The sequence below is a fragment of the Hirundo rustica genome, unplaced genomic scaffold (assembly GCF_015227805.2).
Source record: "Hirundo rustica isolate bHirRus1 unplaced genomic scaffold, bHirRus1.pri.v3 scaffold_218_arrow_ctg1, whole genome shotgun sequence".
NCBI classification, from domain to species: Eukaryota; Metazoa; Chordata; class Aves; order Passeriformes; family Hirundinidae; genus Hirundo; species Hirundo rustica.
In genome coordinates, this window is record NW_026690278.1 from 16,038 (window position 1) to 37,661 (window position 21,624).

Consider the following 21,624-nt stretch of genomic DNA (forward strand, 5'->3'; position numbering starts at 1 on the left):
GATCTCCCAAACTCCTCAAGGACCTCCTAAGACCCTCAAGGGCCCCCCAAACCCTTCCAAAAGTCCCTCAGAAGGCCCCTAGGTCACTCAATGGTCCCTCAAGTCCCTCAAAAGCCCTCCAGGTCCCTCAAGGCCACTCAAGTCCCTCAGAGGATCTCCCAAACTCCTCAAGGACCCCTCAAGACCCTCAAGGGCTCCCAAACCCTTCCAAAAGTCCCCCAAGAGGCCCCCAGGTCCCTCAAGACCACCCAAGCCCCTCAGAGAACCTCCCAAGGAACTCTCAAGACCCTCAAGGGCCCTCCCAAACCCTTCCAAAAGTCCCTCAAACACCCCCCCAGGTCCCTCAAGAGCCCCCCTGATCCCTCAAGAGCCACCCAAGCCACCTCAAGGATCTCCTAGACCCCTCAAAGACCCCTCAAGACCCTCAAGGCCCTCCCAAACCCTTCCAAAAGTCCCTCAGAAGGCCCCTAGGTCACTCAAGGGTCCCCTAAGCCCCTCAAAAGTCCTCCAGGTCCCTCAAGGCCACCCAAGCCCCTCAGAGAACCTCCCAAACCCCTCAAGGACCTCCTAAGACCCTCAAGGGCCCCCAAACCATTCCAAAAGTCCCTCAAGGGCCCCCCAGGTCCCTCAAACACCCCCCCAGGTCCCTCAAGAGCCCCCCAGGTCCCTCAAGAGCCACCCAAGCCACCTCAAGGATCTCCTAGACCCCTCAAGGACCCCTCAAGACCCTCAAGGCCCTCCCAAACCCTTCCAGAAGTCCCTCAAGAGCCCCCCAGGTCCCTCAAACACCCCCCCAGGTCCCTCAAACACCCCCCCAGGTCCCTCAAGAGCCACCCAAGCCACCTCAAGGACCTCCCAGGCCCCCCTCAAGGGTCACCTCGAGGACCACTCACTCCATCCACCTCCAAGGCCCACCCAAGGGTCTCCGAGACCCCCACCCCCGGCTCGGAGCCACCCACCGTGCCCATGCAGGTGTCCTTGACGTCCACCCAGACGGAGTCGGCCACGATCTCGCCGGGCGGCACGAAGTAGTAGGCCACGACGCGGAAGGAGGGGATGAGCTCGGGCGTCACGGGCAGCGTGACGGTCACCAGGCTCTGGCCGGGCTCGTGCCGCTGCCGGCCGGCGCGGAGGATGCGGCCCTTGCTCATGACCTGCGGGGAACGTTGGGGAGGGTGAAGCCAGAAAAAGGCCCCTGTGAACACGACTGCTTAGATTCTGAGAGTGTGAAACCTGTGGCTGAGGTAGAATTGAGAGCGAGTTTTGATGTTTGAGGCGTCCTGGCTGCTGGATGCCTGAGAAAACAACCCCCAGTGTACGATTTATGCCACACTTTTAACCACCCCTGAAGTATCAGGTATCTGTTACAGCCCACCTCCAGACCCCTTTCCAGGGGGCTGCGAGAGTGGGCCTCTTTTCTCTTCCTTCTGTTTCTTCTCTCCTCTTGTCTCTTTGTTCTCTTCCCCTTTGCTCCTCTCTCTTGCCTCCTGGAATTTCCTCATCTCTTTCTCCCCCCACCTCCCACGGCCGCGCCACAGCTGCAGCCTGGCGGCTCCGAGCGAGGCCTCGCCTCCCGTACAACAAACCCCTCCTTCTAAAACCTAACTTCAGACATCTCTCGTCTACACTCATCCACGCCGCCCTGGAGTCGGCAACAGCGGAGGAAGATTTTCCGCAGGGGAGCGAGGAGCCGCGGGCGGATTGCGGTTTTCGGCTGAGGAGGGACGCGATCGCGGCGCGCGAAGGAACCGCGCGGAGACCGTCAGCCCGGTTTAACTGAGGGTTTTTTTATAGCCTTTTGGATTTTCATAAATGGAGTCAGATTTAAGAGCGGTTTTCTACCTTTTCGCACAGATGTAACAGAAACAAATCCTTTGTTTTTCATTCCCTGTCTTTTGTTTGCATATTTCTAACCTGAAAACAATTGTAACTGACAATTGCTCTGGCCGCTGAGGCTGAGGGGGGGAAACCCCAAAAAGCCAATCTTTGGCCGGACCCACAGATGTATAAAAAGTAAGAAATAAACAAAGGGGCTCTCTCCGCCCTGAACTCAGCTTTGAGTCGGGACTGAGGAAGCTCTGCCTGGAAAAAATCTTTCTCCGTGTGACTGCTTTTGGTGTCTCGGTGACAGGAGACGAGAGATTCGCAGGGCGGAGACGTTCCTCCGAGAGAGCCCGAGGCTGAGCCGAGCCCAGCGCTCCTCTGCCCCTTTATTTCTTACTTTTTACACATTTGTGGGTCTGGCTGTGGATTGGCTTCTGGAGTTTTCACCCCTCACCCTCAGCGGCCAGAGCAGCTGTCGGTTACAATTGTTTTCAGGTTAGAAATGTGCAAACAAAGGGCGGGGAATGAAAAACAAAGGATTTGTTTATGTTACATGTGTGAGAAAAGGTAGAAACTGCTCCTAATGTTGTGCAGTAGCTAAAAAGCCTGACTCCATTTTATGAACAATCAAAAGGCTTTAAAAAACTCAGAAAAACCCCAGGGTGACAGAGGAACGGGCGGAATCGCTCCGTTACGGGATTCCGGAATCGTTCGGGAAAGGGCCGGGATTTCTCGGTTTTTGGGGCGTTGAGAGGCGCCGGGTGTGAGTTTGGGAAGAGTTTGTCTGGTTTTGTTCAGGGGTTTATTTTTGTTTTTGGCTGCTGAGAAGCGAAACGGCCAGCAGCTGAAATTCGGGAGTCACGGGATTGTTTTTGCCTCGTGGCGAGCGTCTCCGTAAAACTCTAAAGAGGCTCCTCTCATAAAATATTGTGTTTAAATAGTGAAGCTATCTGAAAATCACAGGTTGTATCTCTCTGCGTCGTTTGTAAAACAGTTAACAGTTTGCTAAAGAAAAAAGTGTTTTAAAGTTTCGTTTTGTTGTTTTGTTTTTCCAACTTTTCCATTCCTTTAATGTACGTTAATAAAGTTACTTATGTATATTTTTTTTAAACTTAAGCCTGCTTTACTCCTCCCAATCTTCTCGCACATGGAAAAAAAAGTGAACACCAACACCTCTACACTAAATTTAGCAAACGGAATTTAGCAAACGGAATTTAGCAAATGAAATTTAGCAAATGAAATTTAGCAAGCGAAATTTAGCAAACGAAATTCAGTAAATGAAATGTAGCAAACGAAATTTAGCAAACGGAATTCAGCAAACGAAACTTAGCAAACGAAACTTAGCAAGTGAAACTTAGCAAACAATGTAGCAAATGAAATTTAGCAAAAGTAACTTAGCAAATGAAGTTTAGCAAATGAAATTTTAACAAATGAAATTAGCAAACAAAATTTAGCAAGCGATATTCAGCAAACGAAATTTAGCAAACGAAACAGCAAACAAAACTCGGAAAATGAAATTTAGCAAACGAAACTTGGCAAACGAAATTTAGCAAACAAAATTTAGCAAATGAAATTTAGCAAATGAAATTCAGCAAACGAAATGTAGCAAACAAAAATTAGCAAACAAAATGTAGCAAATGAAATTTAGCAAACAAAATTTAGCAAATGAAGTTTAGCAAATGAAATTTAGCAAACAAAATTTAGCAAGCGATATTCAGCAAACAAAATTTAGCAAACGAAACTTAGCAAAAGAAATGTAGCAAGCAAAATTTAGCAAATGAAGTTTAGCAAACTAAACTTAGCAAACAAAACTTGGCAAATGAAATTTAGCAAACGAAATTTAGCAAAAGACATTTAGGAGGTGAAATTTAACAAATGAAATTCAGTAAACGAAACTTAGCAAACGAAATTTAGCAAACGAAACTTAGCAAACAATAGCAAATGAAATTTAGCAAACAAAACTTAGCAAATGAAATTTAGCAAATGAAGTTTAGCAAATGAAATTTAGCAAACAAAATTTAGCAAGCGAAATTCAGCAAACGAAATTTAGCAAATAAAATTCAGCAAACGAAATGTAGCAAGAGAAATTCAGCAAACGAAATTCAGCAAATGAAATTTAGCAAACGAAATTTAGCAAGTGAAATTTAGCAATTGAAACCTCGCAAACGAAATTCAGCAAGCGAAACTCGGCAAGCGAAACTCGGCAAGCGCGAGGCCGCCGCAGGCGGGCACCCACCAGGTAGGTGAAGTAGGGCACGGAGTTGCGGACTTTGTTGTCGTTGGTCTTGAGGTGGAAGTTCACGGCCACGTTGTCCCCGGGCTGCAGCTCGGTGGCCGCCACCGCCAGGTGCAGGAAGTTTCCGGAGCCCGCCTGGCTGCGATAGGCCTGGGCCGTCATCTGCCGCGAGGCCTGGCGCTCCGGGGGCAGCCCGTCCTGCGCCGTCCGCACCTGCGACGGGGACACGGCGGCGCCGGGTCAGCGGGGAGGGGACCTGGGCGTGGGCGGGGTCAGCGCGGGGGGCTTGGCCACCACGGAGGTTCCAAAGAGGTCTTGGGCATCATGGAAGTGTGTTGGTCATCATGGAGGGCTTGGCTACTATGGAGGTCTTGGCCACCATAGAGGTATTGGCCATCATGGAAGTGTGTTGGTCATCATGGGGGGCTTGGCCACCACGGAGGTTCCAAAGGGGTCTTGGCCATTGTGGACATGTGTTGGCCACCATAGAGGTCTTGGCCACCAAAGAGGTTCCAAGGAGGACTTGGCCATCATGGAAGTGTGTTGGTCATCATGGAGGTCTTGGCCATTGTAGAAGTGTGTTGGTCATCATGGAGGTCTTGGCCACCATGAAGGTCTTGGCCACCATAAAGGTTCCAAAGAGGTCTTGGCCATCATGGAAGTGTGTTGTTCATCATGGAGGTCTTGGCCATCATGGAAGTGTGTTGGTCATCATGGAGGTCTTGGCCACCATAGAGGTTCCATAGAGGTCTTGGCCATCATGGAATTGTGTTGGTCATCAAGGAGGTCTTGGCCACTGTAGAGGCCTTGGCCACCACAGAGATCTTGGCCAACGTGTGTTGGCCATCATAGAGGTCTTGGCCATCATGGAAGTCCTGGCCATCATGGAAGTGTATTGGTTATCGCGGAGATTTTGGCCACTCAGGAGGTCTTGGCCATCATGGGGGGCTTGGCCACCAGAGAGGTTCCATAGAGGTCTTGGCCATTGTGGAAGTGTGTTGGTCATCATGGAGGGTTTGGCCATCATGGAGGTCTTGGCCATCATGGAAGTGTGTTGGTCATCATGGAGGCCTTGGCCACCATAGATATTTTGGCCACCATGAAGGTCTTGGCCACCATGGAGGTCTTGGCCACCATGGAGGTCTTGGCCACCACAGGGGTCTTGTCCATCATGGTCTCCCTGCCCCTTCCCATGCCCTGGTCCTTGGTGACCATCTCCGTGGTCAAACTGACCATTGGATGTTTGGCCGCTCATCCACGGTGGCCCCCCTGACCTTGGCCCTTGGCCATCCTCCATGTCTTGGCCACTTTCGTCCCCCTGGCTTTGGCCATCCCAGCTCCTGGCCACTGGTGACCCTGGCCACATGCTGCAGTGGACAACTGACCACTGCGGACACCTCCACCAGTCTCTTTGACTCTTGGTCCATGGTCACCTTCATGTCCTGGTCAACCCAATTGAGTTGGCCACCATGGTCAGCCTGACCTCGTCCTTGGCCAATGGCGACCAGGACAGCCCTGGACCTTGGTCACTCTGGACATCTTGACCACTGCAGCCACCTCAACCCCGGGGGTGACCTTGGCCAGTCATGAGTGACCAGGATGACCCCTGGCCACCACGAACGTCCAGCCCACCCTGCTCCCCTCGACCCTTCTGTCCTGACCCTCGGAGGTCACAACCGCTGGTGGCTCGGGACATCTCAGCCACCGCAACCCCCGGGTGACGTCCCCACGCCCTCGGCCACGCCGTGAGGCCGCCCCGGTGTCCCCACTCACGGTGATGGGGACGCTGTCCTTGTTGGCCGGCATGTTGAGGACCAGCCTGGCCGTGCCGTCGCGCTGCGTGGACACCTGGCCCTGGAAGCCATCGGCCTGGACGGTGACACGCGGGGCCGGGGACTGGTCGGGGTTGGTGACATAAACCTGGAGGGGACACCGGGGGACACGGGGACGTTACGTGGGGACGTGGAGTGACGGAAGGGACACTGGGAAGGGGTGGTGGCCCTGGGAAAGGGACACTGGGAAGGGCTGGTGGCACAGGGAAAGGGTGGTGACACTGGGAAGGGCTGGTGGCACTGGGAAATGGTGGCACCAGGAAAGGACACTGGGAAGGGCTGGTGGCACTGGGAAAGGACACTGGGAGCGGTGGTGGCACAGGGAAATGGTGGTGACACTGGGAAGGGGTGGTGGCACTGGGAAAAGACACTGGGAAGGGATGGTGGCACTGAGAAAGGGACAATGATACTGGGAGCGGTGGTGGCACTGGGAAAGGGTGGTGGCACTGGGAGCGGTGGTGGCCCTGGGAAAGGGTGGTGACACTGGGAAAGGGTGGTGGCACTGGGAAAAGACACTGGGAAGGGGTGGTGGCACCAGGAAGGGACAGTGATACTGGGAGCGGTGGTGGCCCTGGGAAAGGGTGGTGACACTGGGAAGGGGTGGTGGCACTGGGAAAAGACACTGGGAAGGGGTGGTGGCACCAGGAAGGGACAGTGATACTGGGAGCGGTGGTGGCACTGGGAAAGGGACACTGGGAAGGGCTGGTGGCACTGGGAAATGGTGGCACCGGGAAATGGTGGCACCGGGAAAGGGACACTGGGAAGGGCTGGTGGCACTGAGAAAGGGACAATGATACTGGGAGCAGTGGTGGCACTGGGAAAGGGTGGTGACACTGGGAAGGGGTGGTGGCACTGGAAAGGTGCACCAGGAAGGGCTGGTGTCATTGGGAAGGGGTGGTGGCACTGGGAAGGGACAATGATACTGGGAGTGGTGGTGGCACTGGGAAGGGACACTGGGAAAGGGACATTGATACTGGGAAGTGGTGGTGGCACTGGGAAAGGGACAATGATACTGGGAGCAGTGGTGGCACTGGGAAGGGACAGCAGGAAGGGGTGGTGGCACTGGGAAGGGACACTGGGAAGGGTGTGGTGACACTGGCAAGGGACAATGATACTGGGGAAGGGTGGTGGCACTGGGAAGGGACACTGGGAAAGGGTGGCGGCACTGGGAAAGGGACACTGGGAAGAGGTGGTGGCACTGGAAAAGGTCCCTGGGAAGGGGCAGTGGCTCTGGGAAAGGGACACCGGGAAGTGGTGGTGGCACTGGCAAGGGACACTGCCACCAGGCAGGGCCATCCCAGTGACACAGGGACGGCCCAGGGTCCCCCGCCCCCTCAGGTGACATGGGGACATCCCCCAGGGACCGGCTTCTCCTCCACGCCCCGACCCCTGTCCCCATCCCAGGCCAGGACACCCCGCGGGCCCTGTGCCACCCCCGCTGTCCCCAAGGTGTCACCAACCGTGAGGTCAAAGGGCATCCCCGGCTTGAAGTACTTGGGGGTGTGGGTGAAGTGGATGGTGTAGGGTGACGTCACGATCTGGATGCCACCGCGCTGTGCCTCCACCATGTCACTGCCTGTGGGGACAATGGCAGTGGCAGTGTCACCTGGGGTCCCTGTGTCCCCATTCTCATTGTCCCTGTCCCCTCTGTGTCCCCCTGTCACCGCGCTGTGCCTCCACCATGTCACTGCCTGTGGGGACACCGCAGTGGCTGTGTCACCTGGGGTCCCTGTACCCTGTCCCTGTCCCTGTGTCCCCCTGTCACCACCCTGTGCCTCCACCATGTCACTGCCTGTGGGGACAATGGCAGTGGCTGTGTCACCTGGGGTCCCTGTCCCCTGTCCCTGTCCCTGTGTCCCCCTGTCACCGTGCTGTGCCTCCACCATGTCACTGCCTGTGGGGACACCGTGTCACTGCCTGTGGGGACACCGCAGTGGCAGTGTCACCTGGGGTCCCTGGGGCCCCATTCTCATTGTCCCTGTCCCCTCTGTGTCCCCCTGTCACCGCGCTGTGCCTCCACAGTGTCACTGCCTGTGGGGACACCGCAGTGGCAGTGTCACCTGGGGTCCCTGTGTCCCCATTCTCATTGTCCCTGTCCCCTCTGTGTCCCCCTGTCACTGTGCTGTGCCTCCACTGTGTCACTGCCTGTGGGGACACCGCAGTGGCAGTGTCACCTGGGGTCCCTGTCCCCTGTCCCCTCTGTGTCCCCCTGTCACCACACTGTGCCTCCACTGTGTCACTGCCTGTGGGGACACCGTGTCACTGCCTGTGGGGACACCGCAGTGGCTGTGTCACCTGGGGTCCCTGTGTCCCCATTCTCATTGTCCCTGTCCCCTCTGTGTCCCCCTGTCACCACGCTGTGCCTCCACCGTGTCACTGCCTGTGGGGACACTGCAGTGGCAGTGTCACCTGGGGTCCCTGTCCTCTGTCCCTGTCCCTGTGTCCCCCTGTCACCACGCTGTGCCTCCACCGTGTCACTGCCTGTGGGGACACTGCAGTGGCAGTGTCACCTGGGGTCCCTGTCCTCTGTCCCTGTCCCCTCTGTGTCCCCCTGTCACCACCCTGTGCCTCCACCATGTCACTGCCTGTGGGGACAATGGCAGTGGCAGTGTCACCTGGGGTCCCTGGGGCCCCATTCTCATTGTCCCTGTCCCCTCTGTGTCCCCCTGTCACCGCGCTGTGCCTCCACAGTGTCACTGCCTGTGGGGACATCGCAGTGGCAGTGTCACCTGGGGTCCCTGTCCCCTGTCCCTGTCCCCTCTGTGTCCCCCCTGTCACTGTGCTGTGCCTCCACCATGTCACTGCCTGTGGGGACACCGCAGTGGCCGTGTCACCTGGGGTCCCTGTCCCCTGTCCCTGTCCCCTCTGGTCCCCCTGCCACCACCCTGTGCCTCCACCGTGTCACTGCCTGTGGGGACAATGGCAGTGGCAGTGTCACCTGGGGTCCCTGTGTCCCCATTCTCATTGTCCCTGTCCCCTCTGTGTCCCCCTGTCACTGCGCTGTGCCTCCACTGTGTCACTGCCTGTGGGGACAATGGCAGTGGCAGTGTCACCTGGGGTCCCTGTCCCCTGTCCCCTGTCCCTCTCCCTGTGCCCCCCTGTCACTGCGCTGTGCCTCCACTGTGTCACTGCCTGTGGGGACACCGTGTCACTGCCTGTGGGGACACCGCAGTGGCAGTGTCACCTGGGGTCCCTGTCCCCTGTCCCTGTCCCTGTGTCCCCCTGTCACCACGCTGTGCCTCCACTGTGTCACTGCCTGTGGGGACACCGCAGTGGCAGTGTCACCTGGGGTCCCTGTCCCCTGTCCCTGTCCCCTCTGTGTCCCCTGTGTCCTTCCATGTCCCCCCATGTCCCCCATGTCCCCCATGTCCCCCCGTGTCCCCCATGTCCCCCCATGTCCCCCCATGTCCCCCGTGTCCCCCGTGTCCCCCATGTCCCCTGTGTCCCCCGTGTCCCCCCATGTCCCCCCATGTCCCCCGTGTCCCCCGTGTCCCCGCGCAGACCTGACTCGGTGATGACGGTGACAGTGACGTAGAGGGAGTGTCCCACCAGCTCCTGGGGGTTGGGGAAGCGCTCACGCAGGTGCGCCATGGAGAGCACGGCCTCGGCGTCACCGTCCTGCACCTGGGGACATGGGGACAGGGTTGGGGACAGCACGGCCTCGGCGTCACCGTCCTGCACCTGGGGACAGGGTTGGGGACAGGGTTGGGGACAGGGTTGGGGACAGCACGGCCTCGGTGTCACCGTCCTGCACCTGGGGACAGGGTTGGGACAGGGCTGGGGACAGGGCTGGGGACAGCACGGCCTCGGCGTCACCGTCCTGCACCTGGGGACAGGGTTGGGGACAGGGTTGGGGACAGCACGGCCTCGGCGTCACCGTCCTGCACCTGGGGACAGGGTTGGGGACAGGGTTGGGGACAGGGTTAGGGACAGCACGGCCTTGGCATCACCGTCCTGCAGCTGGGGACAGGGTTGGGGACAGGGCTGGGGACAGGGCTGGGGACAGCACGGCCTCGGCGTCACCGTCCTGCACCTGGGGACAGAGTTAGGGTTAGGACAGGGTTGGGACAGGGTTGGGACAGGGTTGGGGACAGGGTTGGGGACAGCACGGCCTCAGCGTCACCGTCCTGCACCTGGGGACAGGGTTGGGGACAGGGCTGGGGACAGGGTTAGGATGGGGTTAGGACAGAGTTGGGGACAGAGTTGGGACAGGGTTGGGGACAGGGCTGGGGACAGCACGGCCTCAGTGTCACCGTCCTGCACCTGGGGACAGGGTTGGGGACAGGGCTGGGGACAGGGTTAGGATGGGGTTAGGACAGGGCTGGGGACAGAGTTGGGGACAGCATGGCCTCGGCGTCACCGTCCTGAACATGGGGACATGGGGACAGGGTTGGGGACAGGGACAGTGCCAGGCTCACTGAGACAAGGCTGGGGACAGTGCCAGGGCTGGGGACAGGATTGGGGACAGGGTTGGGGACAGGTTTGGGGACAGTGCCAGGTTTGGGGACAGGTTTGGGGACAGGGCTGGGGACAGGGCTGGGGACAGGGACAGAGCCAGGGCTGGGGACAGGATTGGGGACAGTGCCAGGTTTGGGGACAGGTTTGGGGACAGGGCTGGGGACAGGGACAGAGCCAGGGCTGGGGACAGGATTGGGGACAGGGTTGGGGACAGTGCCAGGTTTGGGGACAGGTTTGGGGACAGTGCCAGCGGCACTCACGGCCACGCGCCGCAGCGACTGCGGGATGCTTTTCTTCTCGTCGTCCACCATGACCCCGAAGAGGACGAAGGCCGTGCCCTCGAGGCGCTTCCCGTACAGGTACCTGGGGACAGCCACCGTGTCACCGTGTCACCGTGTCACCGTGTCACTGTGTCACCGTGTCACCGTGTCACTGTGTCACCGTGTCACCGTGTCACCCTGTCACTGTGTCACCGTGTCACCCTGTCACCCTGTCACTCTGTCACTCTGTCACCCTGTCACTGTGTCACTGTGTCGCCATGTCACCCTGTCACTGTGTCACTGTGTCACCATGTCACCCTGTCACTGTGTCACCATGTCACCGTGTCACCATATCACCATGTCACTGTGTCACAGTGTCACCATGTCACCATGTTACCGTGTCACTCTGTCACTGTGTCACCATGTCACCGTGTCACCGCATCACTGTGCTGCTGTGTCACTGTGTCACTGTGTCACCGTGTCCCCAACACATCCCCATCCCTGCCACCCCTGTCCTCAAACCGTGCTGTCACCCCATTGTCTCACTGTGTCCCCATCCTGCCACCCCTGCCACTGCCACCAGCAATGTCACCATGTCCCCATCCTGCCACCCCTGTCATTGCCACCACCAGTGTCACCGTGTCCCCATCCTGCCACCCCTGCCACTGCCACCAGCAATGTCACCATGTCCCCATCCTGCCACCCCTGCCACCACCACCGATGTCACCATGTCCCCATCCTGCCACCCCTGCCACCATCACCACCAATGTCACCGTGTCCCCATCCTACCATCCCTGTCCCTGTCATCCTATTCCTGCTACTGCCACCAGCAATGTCACCGTGTCCCCATCCTGCCACCCCTGCCACCGCCACCACCAATGTCACCATGTCCCCATCCTGCCACCCCTGTCCCTGTCATCCCACCCCTGTCACTGCCACCACTGATGTCACCATGCCACCCCGTGTCCCCCTCCCTCTCCAGCCTGTCCCCGCGCCACCCCCGGGTGCCAGCAGCAGAGCAGAGCTGTCCCCTGTCCCCTTTGGGGACAGTTTCGGTGTCACCTGGCCAGGATGGACACCCGGAAATCCTCCTGGCGGTCGATGTACAGGAACTTCTCCTCGGGCTCCAGGGCCACCTCAAAGCTCGGCAGCACTGGCGGGGGTGACACCGGTGACGTCAGCGGGTGACACCGGCCGGTGGCACCCCTCGGGGACAGTCCCCGGCGTCCCCCCGCCCCGCACCCACCATATTCCTTGACCTCGAACTGGGCGCTGAAAACCTGATCCGGAGAATCCTCGAACTTGGCCGAAACGGTCCACATGCCCAGGCTGGAAAGGGGGTGACAGGGAGGGGACAGTGAGGGGACAGCGGCCGGGGCGGTGTCCCCAGGCCACCCGGGGGGACGGTGCCACCCACCTGACCACCTCGGGCAGGTTGTGGTTGAGGGACAGGATGCCGTTCTTGCTCGGGGACGACACCGGGACTTGTTTGATGATGACGTTGTCGGGCGTCTGAGGGGACAGGCGCGGGGCGGGGACGGTGGCGCGGGTGGCATCGTGTCACCTCCCGTCCCGCCGCGCCGCCCCCAGCCCGTGTCACCCCCCGGCGTCACCCGCGGGCACTCACCTTGACCTCCACGATGACCGTCTTGGACACCGGCTGCATGAGGTGGCCCACGGTGAAGAGGCGGCAGAGGACTGGGAGGGGACACGGGGGACAAGGTGAGGGGACACAAGGGACAAGGTGAGGGGACACGGGGGACAAGGTGAGGGGACTCAAGGGACAGGGTGAGGGGACAGTGAGGGGACATGGGGGACAGGGTGAGGGGACAGTGAGGGGACAAGGTGAGGGGACACAGGGGACAAGGTGAGGGGACAGTGAGGGGACACGGGGGACAAGGTGAGAGGGGACAGTGAGGGGACAAGGTGAGGGGACAGTGAGGGGACACGGGGGACAAGGTGAGGGGACAGTGAGGGGACACAGGGGACAGGGTGAGGGGACACAAGGGACAAGGTGAGAGGGGACAGTGAGGGGACAGGGTGAGGGGACACAGGGGACAAGGTGAGGGGACAGTGAGGGGACACGGGGGACAAGGTGAGGGGACTCAAGGGACAAGGTGAGAGGGGACACAGGGAACAAAGTGTGTCCCAGGTGCGTCCCAAGTGTCCCCAGGTGTCCCCAGGTGTGTCCCAGGTGTGTCCCAGGTGTCCCCAGGTGTGTCCCAGGTGTATCCCATGTGTCCCCAGGTGTCCCCACGTGTCTCCAGGTGTCTCCAGGTGTATCCCAGGTGTATCCCAGGTGTCCCCAGGTGTCCCCAGTTGTGTCCCAGGTGTGTCCCAGGTGTGTCCCAAGTGTCCCCAGGTGTGTCCCAGCTGTCCCAGGTGTGTCCCAGGTGTGTCCCAGGTGTGTCCCAGGTGTCCCCAGGTGTGTCCCAGGTGTGTCCCAGGTGTCCCCAGGTGTATCCCAGGTGTGTCCCAGTTGTGTCCCAGGTGTGTCCCAGGTGTCCCCAGGTGTCCCCAGGTGTGTCCCAGGTGTATCCCATGTGTCCCCACGTGTCCCCAGGTGTCCCCAGGTGTCTCCAGGTGTCTCCAGGTGTATCCCAGGTGTGTCCCAGGTGTCCCCAGGTGTATCCCAGGTGTGTCCCAGGTGTCCCCAGGTGTCCCCAGGTATGTCCCAGGTGTGTCCCAGGTGTCCCCAGGTGTATCCCAGGTGTGTCCCAAGTGTCCCCAGTTGTGTCCCAGGTGTCCCCAGGTGTGTCGCAGGTATCCCCAGGTGTCCCCAGGTGTGTCCCAGGTGTCCCCAGGTGTGTCCCAGGTGTATCCCATGTGTCCCCACATGTCCCCAGGTGTGTCCCAGGTGTCCCAGGTGTCCCAGTTGTGTCCCAGGTGTCCCCGCTCACCGGTGGCCCCGGGGGTGTAGATGGGTTTGTCGGTCTGTACGAAGATGTGGCCGCTCTGCAGCGACACCAGCAGCACCTTCTCCAGCGTCACCGCGCCCACCCGCGCCGTCACCGTCACAAACGGCTTCCCCTGCGCCGGCGGCAGCGACTTGGCCGGCACCTGGGGGACAGTGGGGACACTGGGGACACTGGGGACAGTGGGGACACTGGGGACATTGGGGACATTGGGGACATGGGGGACAGTGGGGACACTGGGGACAGTGGGGACAATGGGGACACTTGGGGACACTGGGGACACTGGGGACACTGGGGACATTGGGGACATTGGGGACAGTGGGGACACTGGGGACACTGGGGACACTGGGGACAGTGGGGACAGTGGGGACATTGGGGACAGTGGGGACAGTGGGGACAGTGGGGACATTGGGGACAGTGGGGACAGTGGGGACACTGGGGACAGTGGGGACATTGGGGGACAATGGGGACACTGGGGACAATGGGGACATTGGAGACATTGGGGACATTGGGGACAGCAGGGACACTGGGGACATTGGGGACAATGGGGACATTGGGGACACTGGGGACAATGGGGACACTGGGGACAGTGGGGACAGTGGGGACACTGGGGACACTGGGGACAGTGGGGACAGTGGGGACAGTGGGGACACTGGGGACATTGGGGACATTGGGGACATTGGGGGACAATGGGGACATGGGGACAGTGGGGACACTGGGGACATTGGGGACACTGGGGAACTGGGGAACTGGGGACACTGGGGACACTGGGGACAGTGGGGACACTGGGGACACTGGGGACAGTGGGGACACTGGGGACACTGGGGACAATGGGGACACTGGGGACATTGGGGACAGTGCGGGGAGTGGGGACATTGGGGACATTGGGGACAATGGGGACAATGGGGACACTGGGGACAATGGGGACATTGGGGACAATGGGGACAATGGGGACATTGGGGACAATGGGGGACACTGGGGACAGTGGGGACAATGGGGACATGGGGACACTGGGGACATTGGGGACATTGGGGAACATGGGGACACTGGGGACACTGGGGACATTGGGGACATTGGGGACACTGGGGACACTGGGGACATTGGGGACATTGGGGACATTGGGGACAGTGGGGATAATGGGGACATTGGGGACAATGGGGACACTGAGGACACCTGTGGGGACAGGGGACACCGGGGACACCTGGGGGGACATTGGGGACATCCATGGGGACACTGGGGACATTGGTGACCACTCCCATGGACCCCAGGAGTGACCATCCCCAGAGTGACCATCCCCAGGACACCAGGGTGACCTTCTCCAGGAGTGACCATCCTCATGGACACCAGAGTGACCATCCCCAGAGTGACCACCCCCAGAGTGACCACCCCGCTCGTTCAGGGTCCAGCCCCGTTTCCCCTCCGGCGCAGTGACCGCTCGGACAGCGCGCCGGGGCAGTGACCAGGGGTGGTGACAGTGACCAGGGGGAGGTGACACTGACCAGGGGGACGTGACAGTGACCAGGGAGAGGTGACAATGACCAGGGGGAGGACCATGGGGTGGTGACGGTGACCATGGGGTGGTGACAGTGACCAGGGGGAGGTGACAGTGACCAGGGGGAGGTGACAGTGACCAGGGGGTGGTGACAATGACCAAGGGGAGGTGACAGTGACCAAGGGGTGGTGACAGTGACCAAGGGGTGGTGACAGTGACCAGGGGGAGGTGACAGTGACCAAGGGGAGGTGACAGTGACCAAGGGGAGGTGACAGTGACCAGGGGGTGGTGACAGTGACCAAGGGGTGGTGACAGTGACCAGGGGGAGGTGACAGTGACCAAGGGGAGGTGACAGTGACCGCAGGGTGGTGACACTGACCAAGGGGTGGTGACAGTGACCGCAGGCGGGGAGGTGACGCTGTACCTTGATGGTGGCCGTGGCCATCATGCCCTCGGCCGGGCTCAGGGCCACGCGGGTCTGGAACAGCACCTGGCGCTTCTGGGGGAAATCCTGCACCAGCACCGAGGCCTCGGCCGCCGCCGTCAGCCCCGGGGCCTCCAGCACCAGCAGCTCGTCCGTGTCCAGCCGCAGCACGGCCGGCGTCACCATGGTCACCCTGGGGACACCGCGGGGCTGGCACCGGGGCACGGGAACCCCATAAACCCAGAAACCCCAAATCTGTCCCTAAACCCCTTTGGGGACCCCACAGAACCCCAAAATCTGTCCCCACAGTGTCCCCTGCTCGTCCGTGTCCAGCCGCAGCACGGCCGGCGTCACCATGGTCACCCTGGGGACACCGCGGGGCTGGCACCGGGGCACGGGAACCCCGAAATCGGTCCCTAAATCACCTCGGGGACCTCACAGCACCCAGAAACCCCCAATCTGTCCCTAAACCCCTTTGGGGACCCCACAGAACCCCAAAATCTGTCCCTAAATCACCTCGGGGACCTCACAGCACCCAGAAAACCCAAAATCTGTCCCCACAGCACCTTGGGGACCTCCCAGAACCCCAAAATCGGTCCCCACAGCACCTCAGGAACATCACACTCCCCCGGAGACCCCAAATCTGTCCCCACAGTGCCCTAAGGACCCCATAGCACCCAGAAACCCCAAAATCTGTCCCTAAATCCCTTTGGGGACCCCACAGAACCCCAAAATCTGTCCCTAAATCACCTCGGGGACCCCACAGCACCCAGAAACCCCAAAACCTGTCCCTAAAACACCTCAGGAACCCCAGAAACCCCAAAATCTATCCCTAAATCAACTCAGGACCTCATAAACCCAGAAACCTCAAATCTGTTCCTAAATCCGCTTGGGGACCCCACAGAACCCCAAAATCTGTCCCTAAATCACCTCGGGGACCTCACAGCACCCAGAAACCCCCAATCTGTCCCTAAATCCCTTTGGGGACCCCACAGCACCCCAAAATCTGTCCCTAAATCAACTCGGGGACCTCACAGGACCCCAAAATCTGTCTCCAGAACACTCTGGAGACCTCATAAACCCAGAAACCCCAAAATCTGTCCCTAAATCACCCTGGGGACCTCACAGCACCCAGAAAACCCAAAATCTGTCCCCACAGCACCTTGGGGACCTCCCAAAACCCCAAAATCTGTCCCCACAGCACCTCAGGAACATCACACTCCCCCGGAGACCCCAAATCTGTCCCCACAGTGCCCTAAGGACCCCATAGCACCCAGAAACCCCAAAATCTGTCCCTAAATCACCTCGGGGACCCCACAACACCCCAAAATCTGTCCCTGAATCACCTCAGGGACCTCACAGAACCCCAAAATCTGTCCCTAAATCACCTTGGGGACCCCACAGCACCCGGAAACCCCAAAATCTGTCCCCAAAACACCTCAGGGACCTCGTGGGACCCCCCCAAACCCCCCGATCTGCCCCATGGACCAGAAACAGCCCCAAATCCCACAGCGCACCCCAAATCCCCCGGTGTCCCCCAGTACCCCCCCCATTACATTTGGGGTTGGGGGTCCCTGGTAGGTTTGGGGTTTTGGGGGGGTCCCAGATTTGGGGGATCCATGCTGGGGGGGCCCCATGGGGGATGGAGGGATTTTGGGGAGGATCACAAGGTTTGGGGGGTCCCAAAAAGAGGGGCTTCCACGGGGGTCCCATGGGACAGTGGGGGTCCCGTGGTTGGGGGTCCCATGGGTGAGTTGGGGGTCCCATGGATGGGTGGTTGGGGTCCTATAGATGGGTGAGGGTCCCATAGACAAGGGTCCCGTGGATTGGGGGGGGGTCCCATGGGTGGGTGAGGGTCCCATAGATGAGGGTCCCATAGACAGGGATCCAAGGATGGGGGTCTCATGGGAGAGTGGGGGTCCCATGGATGGGTGGGGGTCCCATGGGTAGGGGGGATCCATAGATGGGGGGGTCCCATAGCTGGGGGTCCCATGGATTGGGGGGGGGTCCCATGGATTGGGGGTCCCATGGATTGGGGGGGGGTCCCATGGGTGGGTGAGGGTCCCATGGATTGGGGGGGGGGGTCCCATGGGTGGGTGAGGGTCCCATGGATGGGCTCCCATAGATGGGGGTCCCAAGGATGGGTGAGGAAGGGTCCCATGGATGAATGGAGGTCCCATGGATTGGGGGGGTCCCATGGATGGGTGGGGGTCCCACGGGTGGGTGAGGAGGGGTCCCATGGATTGGGGGGTCCCATGGATTAGGGGGTCCCATGGATTGGGGGGTCCCGAGGATGGATGGGGGTCCCGAGGATGGATGGGGGTCCCATGGATTGGGGGGTCCCATGGATGGGTGGGGGTCCCACGGGTGGGTGAGGGGGGGTCCCATGGATTAGGGGGTCCCATGGATGGGTGGGGGTCCCACGGGTGGGTGAGGGGGGTCGCACGGGTGGGTGAGGAGGGGTCCCATGGATTGGGGGGGTCCCATGGATTAGGGGGTCCCATGGATTGGGGGGGGGGTCCCATGGATGGGTGGGGGTCCCACGGGTGGGTGAGGATGGTCCCACGGGTGGGTGAGGGTGGTCCCACGGGTGGGTGAGGGTGGTCCCACGGGTGGGTGAGGAGGGGTCCCATGGATGGATGGGGGTCCCATGGATGGGTGGGGGTCCCACGGGTGGGTGAGGATGGTCCCACGGGTGGGTGAGGGTGGTCCCACGGGTGGGTGAGGGTGGTCCCACGGGTGGGTGAGGAGGGGTCCCATGGATGGATGGGGGTCCCATGGATGGGTGGGGGTCCCACGGGTGGGTGAGGGGGGTCCCGAGGGTGAGGAGGGGGTCCCGAGGGTGAGGAGGGGGCTCCCAGTCGCTCACAGCTGCGCGCGGGCGGGGGTCCCGAGCAGCGCCAGGAGGCCGAAGAGGAGGAGGAGGGGGCGGCTGTGGGGGGGCAGCGCCGCCGGAGCCCCCATGGCCGCAGGGAGGGGACGGCGACAGCGACGGCGACAGCGACAGCGACGGCGACAGCGACGGCGACGGCGACAGCGACAGCGAGGGGGGGTCCCTTTATGGTGTCCGCCCCGGTTAATGGGTAACGCGGGCCCTGGGCCCACCCATGGGTGCTGGGGGGGGGTGAGGGGGGGGCTCCGGTCACCGCGGTCACGGCGGTCACGGGTGGGGCTGCGGTGACACCCCCGGACCCCCCCCGTGCCCGTGGGGGGGGGGGGGGGGTGACACTGGCTGCGGGAGGGGGTCCCGCACCCTTGGGTGCCCCCCTCGGGTGGGGGTTGGGGGCTCCCCCTCTCCCCTCCCCCTCTCCCCTCCCCCTCCCCCTCCCCCCCCATGGGCGGGGTGGGGGAGGGGCGGGGCGCTCGTTCCTCATTTCGGGGAAGGCGCTGGCGGGGGGCCCGCGCGGGGCTTGCGACATGCGACATGGGCGGGGACACCGCGGGGGGGGTCGCGACAGGGGCTGGGGGGACAGAGGGGGACACCCCGGGGGGGGTCGCGACAGGGCCTGGGGGGACAGAGGGGGACAGAGGGGGACACCCCGGGGGGGGTCGCGACATGGGTGGGGGGCACCCCGGGGGGGTCGCGACAGGGGCTGGGGGAACAGAGTGGGGACACCCCGGGGGGGGTCGCGACATGGGTGGGGGGGACAGAGGGGGACAGAGGGGACACCCCGGGGGGGTCGCGACAGGGGCTGGGGGGACAGCGAGGGACACCCGGGGGGGGTCACGACAGGGGCTGGGGGAACAGAGTGGGGACACCCCCGGCGGGGTCGCGACAGGAGCTGGGGGGACAGAGGGGACACCCCGGGGGGGTCACGACATGGGTGGGGGGGACAGCGGGGGCGGGCGCTGCAGGGCCGGGGGGGGGGACATCTTTGAGACCCCCTCCCCCCCAGAGGTCACGGACACCTGGTGACCCCTGAAGGGACCTGGGTGGCTTCCAGGAACTGTCAGGGTGACCCTTGGACACCTGGGACCACCTGGACCTGGACACCTGGGTCAATCCTGAGACCCCTGACAGGTCCTGGGTGACCTCTTGGACTTTTGGTGGGACTTGGACACCTGGGTCCCACCTGGATCTGGGCACCTGGGTCCATCCTGAGACCCCTGACAGGTCCTGGGTGACCTCAAGGACCTTTGGTGGGACTTGGACATTTGGGGCCCACCTGGACCTGTACACCTGGGTCCCCTTGGTGACCCCTGAAGGGACCTGGGTGACTTCCAGGAACTGTCAGGGTGACCCTTGGACATCTGGATCCCACCTGGACCTGGACACCGGGATCTGGACACCTGGGTCCATCCTGAGACCCCTGACAGGACCTGGGTGACCTCCTGGACCCCTGGTAGGACCTGCACACCTGGACCTGGACACCTGGGCACCCCTGGTGACCCCTGAAAGGACCTGCATGACCTCCTGGACCGTTGGTGGGACTTGGACATTTGGGCCCCACCTGGACCTGGACACCTGGGTGGTCCCCTCTGAGACCCCTGAAAGGACCTGGGTGACCTCCAGGACCTTTGGTGGGACTTGGACACCTGGGTCCCACCTGGATCTGGGTCAACCTCAAACCCTTGGGTAGATCCCAACACCTGGGTCCATCCTGAGACCCCCCAACAGGTCCTGGACACCTCCTGGACCCCCCCTGGGCCACCATGTCCAGAGGTCACCTGGACTGTCCTGGGCCACCATGTCCAGGCCACCTGGGCCACCTGGGCCCACCTGAACCTCTCCTGGACCCCCTGGGCCACCATTTCCTGTCACCTGGACTGTCCTGGGCCACCATGTCCAGGCCACCTGGGCCACCTGGGCCCACCTGAACCTCTCCTGGACCTCCTGGGTCACCATTTCCGGCCACCTTGACCTCTTGTAGGACCCCCTGGGCCACCACGTCCAGAGGCCACCTGGACCCCTTGTGGACCACCATGTCCAGGCCACCTGGACCCCCCTAGGTCACCACATCCAGATCACCTGGGCCACCTGGGCCCACCTGAACCGCTCCTGGACCCCCTGGGCCACCATTTCTGGCCACGTGGACCTCTTGTAGGACCCCCTGGGCCGCCACGTCCAGAGGTCACCTGGACCCTTCCTGGACCTCCTGGGCCACCATGTCCAAGTCACCTGGACTCTCCCGGGCCACCATTTCCGGCCACCTTGACCCCTTGTAGGACCCCCTGGGCCACCTGAACACCTCGTGGGCCGCCATGTCCAGAGGCCACATGGACCCCTCCTGGGCCACCATGTCCAGGTCACCTGGGCCACCTGGGCCCACCTGAACCTCTCCTGGACCCCCTGGACCACCATTTCCAGCCACCTGGACCTCTTGTAGGACCCCCTGGGCCACCACATCCAGAGGCCACCTGGACCCCTCGTGGACCACCACATCCAGAGGCCACCTGGATCCCTCGTGGACCACCACATCCAGAGGCCACCTGGATCCCTCGTGGACCACCACATCCAGAGGCCACCTGGCCCCCTCGTGGGCCACCACGTCCAGGTCACCTGGATCCCTGCCGTCACCTTCTCCCGTCCCCCCGGAGGTCCCCCCGCTGTCCCCTGTGACAGGAAGGTCCCCGGAAGGCGCCCGGCTCAGTTCCCGTTGTCCCCCGCGCCACCCCCGGGGCGCAGGCGCCGCCGCCACCTCCCTCGTCCCCTGGGCCACCTCCGGCCTCCCGCCGCCGCCCCAGGCCCCGGCTGACCGTGCCGGGCCGCCGGAGCGGGAGGAGGAGCAGAAGGACAACCCGGTGGGACGGGGACCGACGTCTGCCGCTCGTCACCGGCGGTGGCCCCACGGGGCCCCGGCGCCTCCGGTTCCTCCCCTTCCTGGGGGGAAGGAACCCCCTGCGCCGCGGGAGCTGCTCCGGGAGGAGCCGAGGTTTGTCCGGGGGTCGTCCGGGGGTCGTCCGGAGGCTCCTCGCTGGACGTGGTCCTGCAGAGGCCACACGAGGCAGGGCCTCGGCTGGTGCTGCTCTGGATGGGGCGGTCTCCATTGGGGTCTCACCTGTACTGGGGTCTGATCTCCACTGGGATGTGACCTCCACTGGGGTCTGGTCTCCATTGGGGTCTCACCTGTACTGGGGTCTGATCTCCACTGGGATCTCACCTGTACTGGGATCTGACCTCCATTGGGATCTCACCTGTACTGGGGTCTGACCTCCATTGGGGTCTCACCTGTACTGGGGTCT

General features: G+C 61.5%; 1 protein-coding gene across 1 annotated transcript in view; it reads right to left on the minus strand.

Annotated features, from left to right (window-relative positions):
* Positions 1-15,798, minus strand: part of LOC120747836 (complement C3-like) — a 30,545-nt gene extending 14,747 nt beyond the window's left edge. Inside the window, exons 1-13 of the mRNA XM_040053878.1 lie at positions 15,749-15,798; positions 15,442-15,634; positions 13,511-13,670; positions 12,238-12,308; positions 12,028-12,122; positions 11,857-11,939; positions 11,673-11,763; positions 10,611-10,713; positions 9,396-9,516; positions 7,353-7,468; positions 5,834-5,980; positions 4,061-4,273; positions 960-1,154 (exon numbers count right to left, since the gene is read on the minus strand). Coding sequence (XP_039909812.1) covers positions 960-1,154; positions 4,061-4,273; positions 5,834-5,980; positions 7,353-7,468; positions 9,396-9,516; positions 10,611-10,713; positions 11,673-11,763; positions 11,857-11,939; positions 12,028-12,122; positions 12,238-12,308; positions 13,511-13,670; positions 15,442-15,634; positions 15,749-15,798 — 1,638 coding nt within the window. The remainder of the gene's footprint in view (positions 1-959; positions 1,155-4,060; positions 4,274-5,833; positions 5,981-7,352; positions 7,469-9,395; positions 9,517-10,610; positions 10,714-11,672; positions 11,764-11,856; positions 11,940-12,027; positions 12,123-12,237; positions 12,309-13,510; positions 13,671-15,441; positions 15,635-15,748) is intronic.
* Positions 15,799-21,624: the final 5,826 nt, after the last annotated feature.